The following is a 13016-nucleotide window of genomic DNA, read 5'->3' on the forward strand; positions in this document are numbered from 1 at the left end:
GGAGGAAAGAAAGTCTCTTCAACAAATGGTGCTGGGAAAACTGGACAGTCACATGTAAAAGAATGAAAATCGACCATTCTTTTTCACCATTCACTAAAATAAACTCAAAATGGATCAAAGACCTAACGATTAGGCCTGAAACAATAAGTGTTCTAGAAGAGAATATAGGCAGTACACTCTTTGACATCAGCTTCAAAAGAATCTTTTCGGACACCATAACCCCTCAAATGTGGGAAACAATAAAAAGAATAAACAAATGGGACTTCATCAGACTAAAGAGCTTCTTCAAGGCAAGGGAAAACAGGATTGAAACAAAAAAAAAGCCCACTAATTGGGAAAAAATATTTACAAGTTATTTATCTGACAAAGGGTTAATCTCCATAATATATAAAGAACTCACACAACTCAACAACAAAAAATCAAACAACCTAATCACAAAATGGGCAGGGGACATGAATAGACATTTCTCCAAAGAAGATATACGGATGGCCAATAGACACATGAAAAGATGCTCATCATCACTAATCATCAGGGAAATGCAAACCAAAAACTATACTAAGATATCACCTTATACCTGTTAGAATGGCAAAAATATCCAAAACCAAGAGTGACAAATGTTGGAGAGGCTGTGGAGAAAAAGGAACCCTCACACACTATTGGTGGGAATGCAAACTGGTGCAGCCACTATGGAAAACAGTATGGAGATTCCTCAAAAAGTTAAAAATAGAAACACCTTATGACCCAGCCATCCCACTACTGGGTATCTATCCTAAGAACCTGAAACCAGCAATTCCAAAAATCCCATGCACCCCTATGTTCATCTCAGCATTATTCACAATAGACAAGTCATGGAACCAACCTAAGTGCCCAGCAACTGATGATGGGATAAAGAAGATATGGTATATATATACAATGAAATACTACTCAGCCACAAAAAAGGACAAAGTCGTCCCATTCACAACAACACGGATAGACCTTGAGGGTATTATGTTGAGTGAAATAAGCCAGACAGAGAAAGACGAACTCTGTATGACTCCACTCATAGGTGGTAGTTAACATATAGACAAAGAGAACTGATCGGTGGTTACCAGGGAAAAGGGGGGGTGAGGGGAGGGCACTAGGGGTGAAGTGGTGTACCTACAACATGACTAATAATGATGTACAACTGTAATTTCACAAGGTTGTTAACTATCATAATCTTAAAAAAAAAAAAAAAACAACTTTGTGTTCCTTCTGCTAGCACAGTATGGTTTACCGCCATACCCGCATCTTTGTCTAAATGTAACTTAGTTTCCATTATAAAAAGTTATCAATGTTACAGTGCAAAGATTTTTGAAATGACCACAAGTTACAGAACTACTGAACAAAGTTCTATTTTAATAATATTACCATATAATGTGTATAAAATAAGAAAACTGTATACTGCTAATCATACCTTCTTGGGTTAAAATCACATTCTTGATTACTCGTAAGTTCTACTAACACGTGGATGGCTGAGGTCTCTAGTATTATTACTTCTCCACCTTTATGTTATCCTTTTTTAAAGAAATAGTAGACATTTCCTCTATTACTGGAGTTGTCTGTGTCACATTTGACCTCCTATTCCCATACAACAGAATAATTTGAACATTTTTCTCTTCTCAAACTTCAGTATTGGGTTCTTTCAATCAGGGTCTCTAGTGTCTCATAAAAACATTTTTCCCAATTTTTGTGAGAAGAACCCTATTTCAAAATGGGGCTGAATTTTGACGATTTACATATGGGAGGACAGGGCAGTCAGGAAGGGGCCAAGATCCAGATCTAAACCTACCCAGAAGGATTAAAAAGCAAAAGAGAAATCATCCCAGACTCTAAACTTGGTGGGAAAAATCAGAGTTCAGATGACTTGAGGGTAAAATCAACAGGCTGGTAGAGGCAGGCATGGGGAAGCGATGTGCTGGTCAGCTCAGATACAGCAGCAGCTAAGAGGTCTGGTCAATCGGTAGGGCCCTACTCACAGGCCTGTGTTCAGATGCACAGTTCTAGTCCCTGAGGAGAGAAACTAGTAAGATCACTGTAGAGTTCCAGTCCTACAAGAAGTTAAAGCAGTAGGCCGGATCTTGGTTCCATGAACTAGAGTGCATGGGGGTCACCCAAACCCAGAAACTTACAACCAGCTCAGTCCAAAGGGTACCACCTTGTAGACCAGGCTAACAGTGAGAACAACTTAGTGAGAAGAACAGGGCAGTGGTCAACTGCTGAGTAGGGAAACCAGTGGCACAACAGCAGAAATGAGGAATGAAGACACTAGGATCATTTTCATTATTCCTTCAATATGTCTTAGCAATTCATGAATTTTAACGTCCTTCACGTACTTGATCCTACTTGATCTCTAGTAGCCATTCTTTTCATTCTCACAAGTATGCTGTGCCCACAGGGCCTGAGATCACTAGGTATAAGGTATCTAAGGTCAGCAATTAATTGGCTCCACATCAAGTCAATGTTTTTGATGATCCTGCTAGTCTCTTAATTCTTCTCATAATCTGTTTTTTGATTCTGTGATCTTCTGTGAGGATTAGGAACTGGATCCTTGTCTTAGTTACCTATGCCTTGGTTCCAAAGCATTTACTCTCTCCCTGTGGCCAGTCACCCAATGAGTTGGTTTCCTGTTGTCAGACCCACTTGATGCCAGTTACTGGCCCACCCTGGACCGCCACTGCCTGTTGCCAACACCACCACTTTGATCACCACCAACCCAGACCCTCCCCCCATTTTAGTGTCTAGTCAAATTGTCCTGAAGTCAGCTGCTCACCTAGTTAGATTTTCTCTAGTTTCCTGCACTGGGCCTTCTCCTAATTGCCTAAACGTGAGTGCATGTCACTGTTCCTTGGTTACGTTCACCCAGGTGCCAACCAAGGCTCGGTTAGGATGAATGACTTTTATTTAAATACACATGCTCACTTCCTAATGGAGATAGCCCATTTAATTTTGCAGTGACTCTGTTAGATAACAGTTCTTTAAAAAGAGATGAGGGGCCGGCCCTGGGGCTGAGTGGTTAAGTTCGTGTGCTCCGCTGCAGCCGGCCCGGTGTTTCGTCGGTTCAAATCCTGGGCGCGGACACGGCACTGCTCATTGAGCCACGTTGAGGCAGTGTCCCACATGACACAACTAGAAGGACCCACAACGAAGAATATACAACTATGTACCAGGGGGCTTTGGGGAGAAAAAGGAAAAAAATAAAATAAAATCTGTAAAAAAAAAAAAAAAGAGAGAGAGAGAGATGAAATATACCTCTCTATCGTTTCCACCCCCTGATTTTAGTACTGACCTCCACAGCTATAGAGAATCAAACTACTCTCCTTCCAGGGTGACATCTAAATGTTTGAAGGTCACCATTATGTTATTATATCTCCTTTCTCCTCTTCCTGTCCCCACCTCTCAACATCTTTACCAGGGTACACATTCCCAGCTCCTTAAAGCATCCTCATGTGAATTCCAAGTTCTCCCTCATAATTCATTTACTGATTCTTTTCTTAAAATACAATACCTAAAACTGAAAACCACATTCCAAATGTGACGTGACCTGTGTGTGGGTTCAATGGTCTGAACATCATTCATCTAATAATGTAGCCTAATATTACAGTCACCTTTCCCCCTTTTCATGGGAAAGACTATTGCTTACTATTAAGATTACAATGAAATAAATTCCACAGCCATTTTTATGTTACTATCACCTTCTAATCATAAAATTAAAATGTTTAAATTTCAATATATTACCCTAAAAAATAGTTTTCACTAGTTTCAAATGCCCTTTCAATTTTCATTAACATGTAAATAGAATTTTATTACAAGTGAGATAGATATACAATTTCTGTTCTATTTCTTTTATTACCTTTCTGTAAACATTTTCTATACAGCCACAGAATCATCATATTAATCACTTTAATGTTGACATGTAGATACTACAATTTACTTACTCATTTCTCTATTGGTGTGTTTACCTTGTTTACTATCCCAAAGAAAACATCTAAAAACATTTTTCATTTTTAAATTACTACTGTGCTTTGAAGTATTTCCTTGGGAAAAATTCTTGAGAAAATTATTTAAAGTAAATAAATATGTTTAAAAGTCTAGAAAGCAATGGACAAACTGTCCACCAAAAAAAAAAGAAAAAGAAAGCTAGGGGCCAGCCCGGTGGTGCAGCAATTAAGTTCACATGTTCTGCTTTGGTGGCCCAGGGTTCACCAGTTCGAATCCCAGGTGTGGACATGGCATCACTTGGCAAGCCATGCTGTGGTAGACGTCCCACATATAAAGTAGAGGAAGATGGGCACAGATGTCAGCTCAGGGACAGTCTTCCTCAGCAAAAAGAGGAGGATTGGCCACAGATGTTAGCTTAGGGCAAATCTTCCTCAAAAAATAAAATAAAATAAAAAGTTAATTATTGACACTGACACCAAGAGAAAATCTACTTATTTGTTTCTACAAAGTCTTGTGAATTCCCATCAAAAACTTTCAAATCAGATCTTCTGTATCCTGTACTTGTACAACTAATTTTTGCAGCAGGAATTAATACATTATAATATTACGTATAAATAGACAACTTCACATTTATATATATTAAACATCTAATAATCCACCACATTAACTATCTCTCTCAGCCTTATCTTGTGCAATTTTTATAAGAACGAAGGCAAAAAAAGAATTACAAGACCCCAACCAAAGACAAAACCCATACAAACCGCGGGTAAACCTTTTTAATTACAAGTCCTCCTGTTCCCAGCTCACATTCAAGAATATCACGAACTTTGTGAAACTCTTCACTGAAATCAAAATACACGGTCAGTCGGGGAACAAGCTCCGTCAACCAGACAGAGTAGGAACGGCAAGGGAAGGGACACTGTCACTTTTTAACCCAAACTTCTGAGTTGAGTGAATATTTTTGAAACAAGTAGTTGCTATATTTTCTATTAATAATAATGAGGAGGAGGAAAAAGAGGAGAAGGATGATGAAAACTGGGAGGAAATAATGCACTCTTTTCTACAAATTTCCCTAGCTTGCCAGGGAATCACAATCTAAACCAAAAAATGAGGTAAATTTAGCAAGACTCACTACACTCTTCCTCGTTCCTCAGGATTACTACTTCTTTAAAGGTTCACAGAATATCTTTCCTAGAAACTATAACTCCCCCCTTCATTACTCCTCAAAGAATATAGACAGGAATTTCTGCAATCATATTTGCCAGTTCTTTCATAAATTACCAGATGTAATTTCTTTTGGAACGGAGACTAAATCAAAATGACCAAATATTATCCTACCTCTTTTTATCTTCAACATGCCTTTAACGAGATTTTTTTTTTTTTGGACAAGACAGGAATCATTCTGCATAAAAATAACAAAAGATAAAAAACTGAATCAATCTGCCATTTTTCTGTCATCTCTTATACTACATTAAATATAATTTAAAAGATGAAGCAAAGGCAAAATATTAACAATTATTAAATAAAGGCAATGAGTATATGAGTGTTCATTATACTTTTCTTTCCATTTTTCTATGTTTAATAACGTTCAGGATTTATGGGGCTGGCCCAGCGGCATAGCAGTTTAAGTTTATGCACTTTGTGGCCCAGCATTCGCGGGTTCAGATCCCAGTCTCAGACCTGCACAGTGCTGATCACGCCATGCTGTGGTGGCATCCCATATACAAAATAGAGGAAGACTGGCACAGATGTTAGCTCAAGGACAATCTTCCTCAAGCAAAAAGAGGACGACTGGCAACAGATGTCAGCTCAGGGCCAATCTTCCTCACACACACGCACACACACACTATATATATATATATACACACACACACTTTCCTAATGCCCAAGGAAGCAGTTTGGTTATATTCAACATTTTATTCATTTAGGAAAACTCTCAAAAATCACAGAGTTTCTTTTCCCACAATACTTCAGGTTCTTCCACTTCACTTGTTTCTTCCTCCTTGTTGATAAGAATTCAAACCCAAGGAATGTTTCCTCTCATTTTGTTTCTTCCAGGGAACTTACATGGCCCCAAAAGATATATATATAGGGGTCTGGCCCTGTGGCCAAGTGGTTAGGTTCGCACGCTCCGCTGCAGGCGGCCCAGGGTTTCGTCAGTTCGAATCCTGGGCACGGACATGGCACTGCTCGTCGGGCCACGCTGAGGCGGCATCCCACATGCCACAACTGGAAGGACCCACAACTAAGAATATACAACTACGTACCGGGGGGCTTTGGAGAGAAAAAGGAAAAAAAAAAAAAAATATATATATATATATATATATATATATATAAATCAGGTCTTTTCCTGAGAAACGAACAGGCTTCTTAGCAGAATTTAAGATCACAACTCTTATTTTTGTGCCACTATTATAATCTGTATTAGGAGACCAACCACCTTATTCTCTGTCTTACCAAAGGATCTATAGCAAACCCTATAGATCTCTCCTACTTCTTATTCCTTTTGTCACTTGTGTTTTTCACCCAAATGCCACTACTTTGGGCTCCAAACAAGTATACATATTTTCCTGATATACACTCTTTATCTCTCATATCTTGTATTGGATTGTTTTGAAGAAAGACATAATATGTCCACTCCAATGAGGCCATCCCAGCAAATTTCAGTGATACTTATGGTACTGCATTTATCTTCCTGGAATGGAAACTTGAGACCACCAGTTCAGAGACCACACTTTTGCCACAATCTCTCTTCCTAAAATCTTCTGGCTATTTCCTCCAATACTTTGGTTATACATCACACTCTTCCTTCTCAATAGCATACAATTTCAACAGTTTTGTGAGCAATTTTTTTCCTTCTTTATAAAATTTTGGTGTCCATTCTTCTCAGTCAAGTTTTCTTGATTCCTATTGGAAATTATTTTTCCCAATTCCTATGAGAGGCAGAATACTTTAGAATGGAGCTGATCATTACCTGGGAAGACAAGAAAGAAGGAGATGGGCCAGGATCTGAGTTATTATATATGCCTATTAGGAATAAAAGATGGGAGGGGATACATCTCAGTGGTTAACTCATGACCACCAGAAATTCAGACTGGAGGGAGGTCAAGCTTAAATATATAGCATCAATGGATTCAAGAAAACATTGATGGCTCTCCCTAAAAGTGGGGAGAGCATAATAATGGATAGTCCAAGTGGATGTTTCTCAGAAACCTAAAGTCTGCATCTAGGAAGCCTGGTCAAAGAAACACGGTACAAGTCACAAGACTGGGGATCAGGGGCAACTAACAAGAGCAGAGTGGAACTTCATTCTCATCAGGAAGTTGGAGTCTGATTACCTGTACAGAGCCCAGGAGATGTTCTTTACCTGATGTCCAGGAACTCTCAAGGTATCTTCTAATTGAAGATTTTTACGAACTTCTAACTACTACTGAAATAGTTCTCACCTATTTTCTGCCATTTTTAGCCGAGCATCTTCCCTTTTGCGAAGTTCATTCTCTCTGCTTTGTGGGCTGTCACTCACCCACTACAGAAGTGGGGAGTGGACACGTGGCCCAGGACGGCCAATCTGATGACTCCTCACCTCTGTTTCCTTGCAAACAGCAGTTGGTCCATGTGTGAAGATGCTAACCCAAAGAGACCCAATCTTTTAGGAAATACATGGGCTGTTGAAAAGAGGATCCATTTCTCACTTTCCCTAGACCTTAAAACAAAAGGACCACTTAAAACTGGAATAGCTAAAGGATACCTGTGTCACTCTCTGGAAAAAACCTGTCTGAAAATAAGGCCAAACAGGAAAGCAGAGTTGAACCAGCTATGCCTAAAGAGTTTCATTAGCCCGGTTAAATGCATTCCTAATTCCTTCTTTAATTTACATCAAGTTTGAGCTGGGTTTTGTTCTCAGCAACTGAGAAACACATAAAATACATTTCCGAAAAATACATAAAAAGTTAGGTCATATTTGTTCCTATTTAATGTTATATGGAAATGCCCACATATGCATTATATGCAGCCAGTCTACTAGAGAGTAATTCTACCTCTCCCACTATATGCTAGCTATGGCACACTGGGTAATTGAACCTGCATCTCAGTTTCCTCATCTGTAAAATGTAGATAATATTATGACCTACTTCATAGGGCTGTTGTGAGAACTAAGTGAGTTATTACACGTGGAGGTGCTCGATATATAGTAAACAGTCAAATGTTGGCCACTGAGATCATAAATTAGATTCTATATTTAGATAAAGGAAAAATATTCCATAAATCCAAAGCAATATATTATAAGGTCAGAATGATAGTTGCTGACCTGGGCAAGTTTAATGACAATAAGGCTACTGCTCGCAGTAGGTATGGATTCTAGTATCAGTTACATTTCCTACCTTCTTTAACCAAGAGGTCTAAAAAGATGTCTGATGCACAAGAGAAAAGGTCAAAACACTGCCACTTTGTGAATTAATAATAGATAAAAGATTTTTCAATATGGATTCTATTATCTTTCTAAATCTATTTTCCTAAATCTTTCCCCAACGTTTGTCCAAACTTGCACCAACATAACTGGTATAAGATCTGAAATATCGTTCACACACTGATACCTATCAAATAGAAAACGCAACGCCAACAGGAAACACACTTCACTGAGATTTAGGAGCTCTGGGGAGTAAGGCAGGTTCAGGCACTAACAAGCTGTGAGTCCTCACACTCGTTAATCTTTCTGTCACGAAGAACAGAAGGAAGTAGAAGACATGCCTTTCTAGGCAACTTACAGTCTAACTGGGAGAGACAACTAACAAGAAAAATTAAGACCTAAAATTAGGACTGCAAGGATCAAATCCAGTGATGGAGGAGAACCATGTGGGTTAAGAGAGGGAGAAGGCTTCATGCGGAAACCATGCCCTGGTTAAGCTGTTAGAAATGGGCAGCAGAGAGTAAGAGAACAAACTAACCAGATGGGCAAATACAACAGGTTTTCACTGACTGGAGGTTCATGCTGGGAACGACATAGAGAATGTGGGAATACCTTTAAACATTTGAGGACAAAAACGTCATTTGCTTTTAAATTACCACCCAAAATGTAACAATTTTCTAGTATCTAGACGAAATTTAAACAAACCTATCCGCTATCCTTTTTAAAAAAAATTTTTGTGATAAAATACACATAAAAGTTATCATTTAACCCTTTTTAAGTACACAGTTCAGTGGCATTCAATATATTCACATTGTTGTGCAATCACTAAAACTTTTTCATCTGCAAAACTGAAACTCAATATCCATTAAACAATTCCCTAGACCCCTCTCTCCCCAGCCCCTACCTTCCGTTCCTACGAACTTGACTACCTAGAATCTCATATAAGTGCAATCATACAGTGTTTATCTTTCAGTGACTGGCTTATTTCACTTAGCATGATGTCCTGCTGTTCTTTTATGCACTTCATGCCTAATGTCAAAGCCTGTGTCCCAGTTTGTACTACATCCTCACAGTAGTTCCTTCGCCCTCACATACTGAGTCATCTCACATCATTTTTTTTTTTAAAGATTTTATTTTTCATTTTTCTCCCCAAAGCCCCCTGGTACATAGTTGTATATTTTAGTTGTGGGCCCTTCCAGTTGTGGCATGTGGGATGCCGCCTCAGCCTGGCCTGATGAGTGGTGCCATGTCTATGCCCAGGATCTGAACCTACGAAACCCTGGGCCGAAGTGGAGCACGTGAACTTAACCACTCAGCCACGGGGCCGGCCCCTCGCATCATTTTAAGTACCTCTTCCGAAAAGCTTTAGGCATTTCTGAAGAGGCTGCAGGCATGTCTGCTCTCTAAAACACCAATGACTTAAATCTACACCAAACCCAATGACAAAACATCTGAAAGAGAATAAAATAAATTAATGAACCTATAAGTCTGTGCCCTTTCTCTACACACTTTCAAATACCTACCTACCTTTACACTTAATAGTATGTCTATCATATTGTGTTCTAATGGGTTCTCTTGCACATTTTCCAGAAAAATGCTAAGGTAGGGTACTTTTCAAAAAATAAGCTTTTAAGTGCTAAGTATACAATAAATATTCTATTAAGATGTATGATAAACTGACTTTAATAAACCAAAAAGAAAAAAATCAAAACCACCAGAGAATAGTAACAACCACTAATTTTATTGTTGAACATTTATATCTTACAAAAATAATTAAGTATTGAGATGATCCAGGAAGCGTGTTTAAAATCAGTAACTTAAAGGTAAAAAAAAAAGACCATTGTTCTTCATGGTTAAGATTCAATTAAGATTGAACTGGATTCAATTAAGCATGCACAGTAAAATTAAAAATTAAAATTAAAAGGTTAACCACTATACGAACTGAAATAGAGTATATAGAGTAATGTATCTTCCAAACAAGTAGAAGGGAAAAAGTGAAGAGAGAAAACAAAACAAAACCTCAATCCAAAAAAAGAGAGAAAAAAAATCACAGAAATTACAAAGTCTAAGATGGTAGAAAAGCCAAAATCCATTCATTCAACCATTATGTTATGGAGAGCACTAGAGACACAGCAGTAAACAAAACAGAAAAATGTCTGCCCTCATGAAGCTTCTATCCTAGTGGGGGAAGCATAAACCAGATAAAGGAATAAATCACATGGCACGTCCTATGACGATGAGGACAATGAGTGCAATGGAGATGGAAAGGAAGAATATGTCAGGGAAGGCTTAACTGAGATGGTAATATTCAAAAAACTAAGAGGGAGGTAAAGGATTGAACCATGTGGACATATAGGGGAGAGCATTTCAGGTAAAGGAACCACAAGTGCAAATATCCTGAGGCTAGGATGTACCGAGGAGGCACTATAGTAAAGCAAAGGGGAGACTAGCAAGAGACGAGATCATGTTATAAACCAATGCGACCTCAATAAAAGAAAAAGAAAAAAAAAATAGAGATGAGGTCAGAGGTAAAGCAGAACTGGATCACACAGGACCTTGGGGGCCACTCTAAAGACTCTGGCGTTGTGTCTGAGTGAAATGAGTACTCCTTGGAGGAATTTTTGAGAGGAGGGAGATAATCTGATTTCTTTTTTAGGAGAATCACTCTAGATGCTGTGATGAAAACAGACAGAAGAAAAAGCAGACTAGATAGGTGGCGACCGCAGTGATCCAGGTGAGTGATGACTCTACCGTGGACAAGCAAGGTGGTGAGAAGCGTGTGGGAGTCTGGATAGATTCTGAAGGCGGAGTCCATAGGATTTACTGATAGATCATATGTGCGATGTGAAAGAGTACATATAATCAAGGACGACTCCAAAGGTTTTGGCCTGAACAACTATCTCAGTAGTGACAATGAATGTAAGTACAACAAACCTCTCGGTCAGAAGGTAGAGACTGTCGACTTGGATTTTAAAAAAAAACCACCCAGCGATATGCTGTTTATAAAAGCACACAGAAAGGTTAAAACTGAACAGATGGGGAAAGTTGAGACAAACATCAAATGACCGCAGCCACGGCTATATTAACGTCAGACAAAAGAGGTCTGCTCTCTTAATCTCTCTCTCCTCCGTCTTTAACAGTTTGGCACTTGTGAACCATGTCCTCCCAACGGGACTGTTGTTTCTCCGGGGACAGGGATGTCACACCCTCATTTGGATCCACCCGCAACTCAGAATAGTCCCCAGTCAGTAGTCAGCACTATGTAAAAATTTTAAATGTTCTCCACCCACTTAACGTTCTGTCTCCTTCATCACAAATGTGAAATGATCTGGAAGGCCAGGGCCGTGTCTCTAACCTGACACCAAGTCGTCGGCCGCCTGTACCAATTTCCCCTCTCCCAAATCGACAAGTCAGTGAGGCTGGTCTGTAAAGGGCAGGGCGCGCTGCCAATCCTGCCCGCCCGGCCGCGCTCCCTTCCAGCCCGCACGTCTGGGTTTGGTCAAAGACGCAGGGGGCAAGCAACGCCCGGCTCTGGCAACCTGGGAAGTTTCCAGCAAAGGAAAAAAAGACCGAGGGCAGTGCAACGAGACGCAGTGGCCACAGCCCAGCCGGGACCGCTCGGACCCCGCAGCTCCCCGGACCCTCCGAAGCTCACCTGCCCCGGGATAGCCGGGATGGTCTAAACCGCGGCCCCCTGCGCGCTCTGTTCCGCAGCGAAGCTTCCGGCTCTGACCGGAAATGCTTCTTTAAGAAGATGGAAAATCCCGCCTCCGCGGGAGTGAGCGACTGCGTTGTGCCTTCGCCGGGTCTGTAGGCGAGTCTCGGCCGGAGGTTTGGTGAGCCTGCCGAAATACGGCCAAGCTCCTCGCCCATTGGCTGCCCAACCGACTGACCCGAAAGCCGGGGTGACAGAAGAAGCCGCTGGACGCCCCTGTTCCGGTTTCTTGTTCTCAGGAAAGCGAGTTACAAGTCCTGTATGAGATTCAGTCCCATGTTTATTGAGAGTCTGCCACGTAGGAGGCATGTGGTGGTCACAGAGAAGAAGAATACAGTGTCGATGCCTCAAAAACTGGGGGAAAAAAAGCTGAAGTATAAGGCGGAAGGAAAGTAAATGCAATAGAAGAAAAATCACAGACGTTAGTCTGTCAGTTTTCTCATGGTTTGTTGTGTGGATCACATGAGATGACGCATAAATAAACGTTTAGCAACGGGGTTGGATACATAATTAAAGCCTACGGTACCTATCGTAGTATTGTCATTGTTGGTAGAAATAAGAGGCCTTTAACCCAACCAGCGGGAAACTGAATAAAACTTCGGGGAGGTAACCTTCACGCTGAATGTTAACGTGGAGCAGAATTTCCATACATAGAGCTACCCCTTGTGAATCTGTAAAAACTGCTTTTGTTGATTAATGAAAGGACACACTGAGAAACGTCGTTCCGTAAGACTTTCAGAAGCTTCGTTGTTCGAAATCCCATCAGTGAGAATGGAACATCCCGCTCCTCCATGGCGGAGCTGAGGCATGTAGGTCCTTTTGACATTTTTCCAGTCCAGGTATAGAGCTTCAGATAAGAGGTTTTCAGATATAACAGTCCACATGTATTTTAACTTGATAGTTTTCAAGGATAAAAGACCTTGGAGTCCGCTTCAT

The 13016-nt window shown here is 40.2% G+C and overlaps 1 protein-coding gene across 2 annotated transcripts in view; it reads right to left on the reverse strand.

The window, feature by feature from the left end:
* Positions 1-12535, reverse strand: part of TBCE (tubulin folding cofactor E) — a 70373-nt gene extending 57838 nt beyond the window's left edge. The window contains exons 1-2 of one of the 2 annotated variants that reach the window (XM_014846551.3): positions 12021-12096; positions 5299-5362 (exon numbers count right to left, since the gene is read on the reverse strand). Coding sequence is in view for 1 of the 2 variants with exons in the window: in XM_014846550.3 (XP_014702036.2) it covers positions 12021-12238 (218 nt within the window). In the remaining variant the exon portion in view is untranslated. Of the gene's footprint in view, positions 1-5298; positions 5363-12020 lie in introns of both variants that reach the window. The other variant, XM_014846550.3, reaches the window with a different exon arrangement.
* Between the last annotated feature and the right edge of the window lie 481 nt (positions 12536-13016).

The sequence above is a fragment of the Equus asinus genome, chromosome 2 (genome assembly GCF_041296235.1).
Source record: "Equus asinus isolate D_3611 breed Donkey chromosome 2, EquAss-T2T_v2, whole genome shotgun sequence".
Taxonomy (NCBI): Eukaryota; Metazoa; Chordata; class Mammalia; order Perissodactyla; family Equidae; genus Equus; species Equus asinus.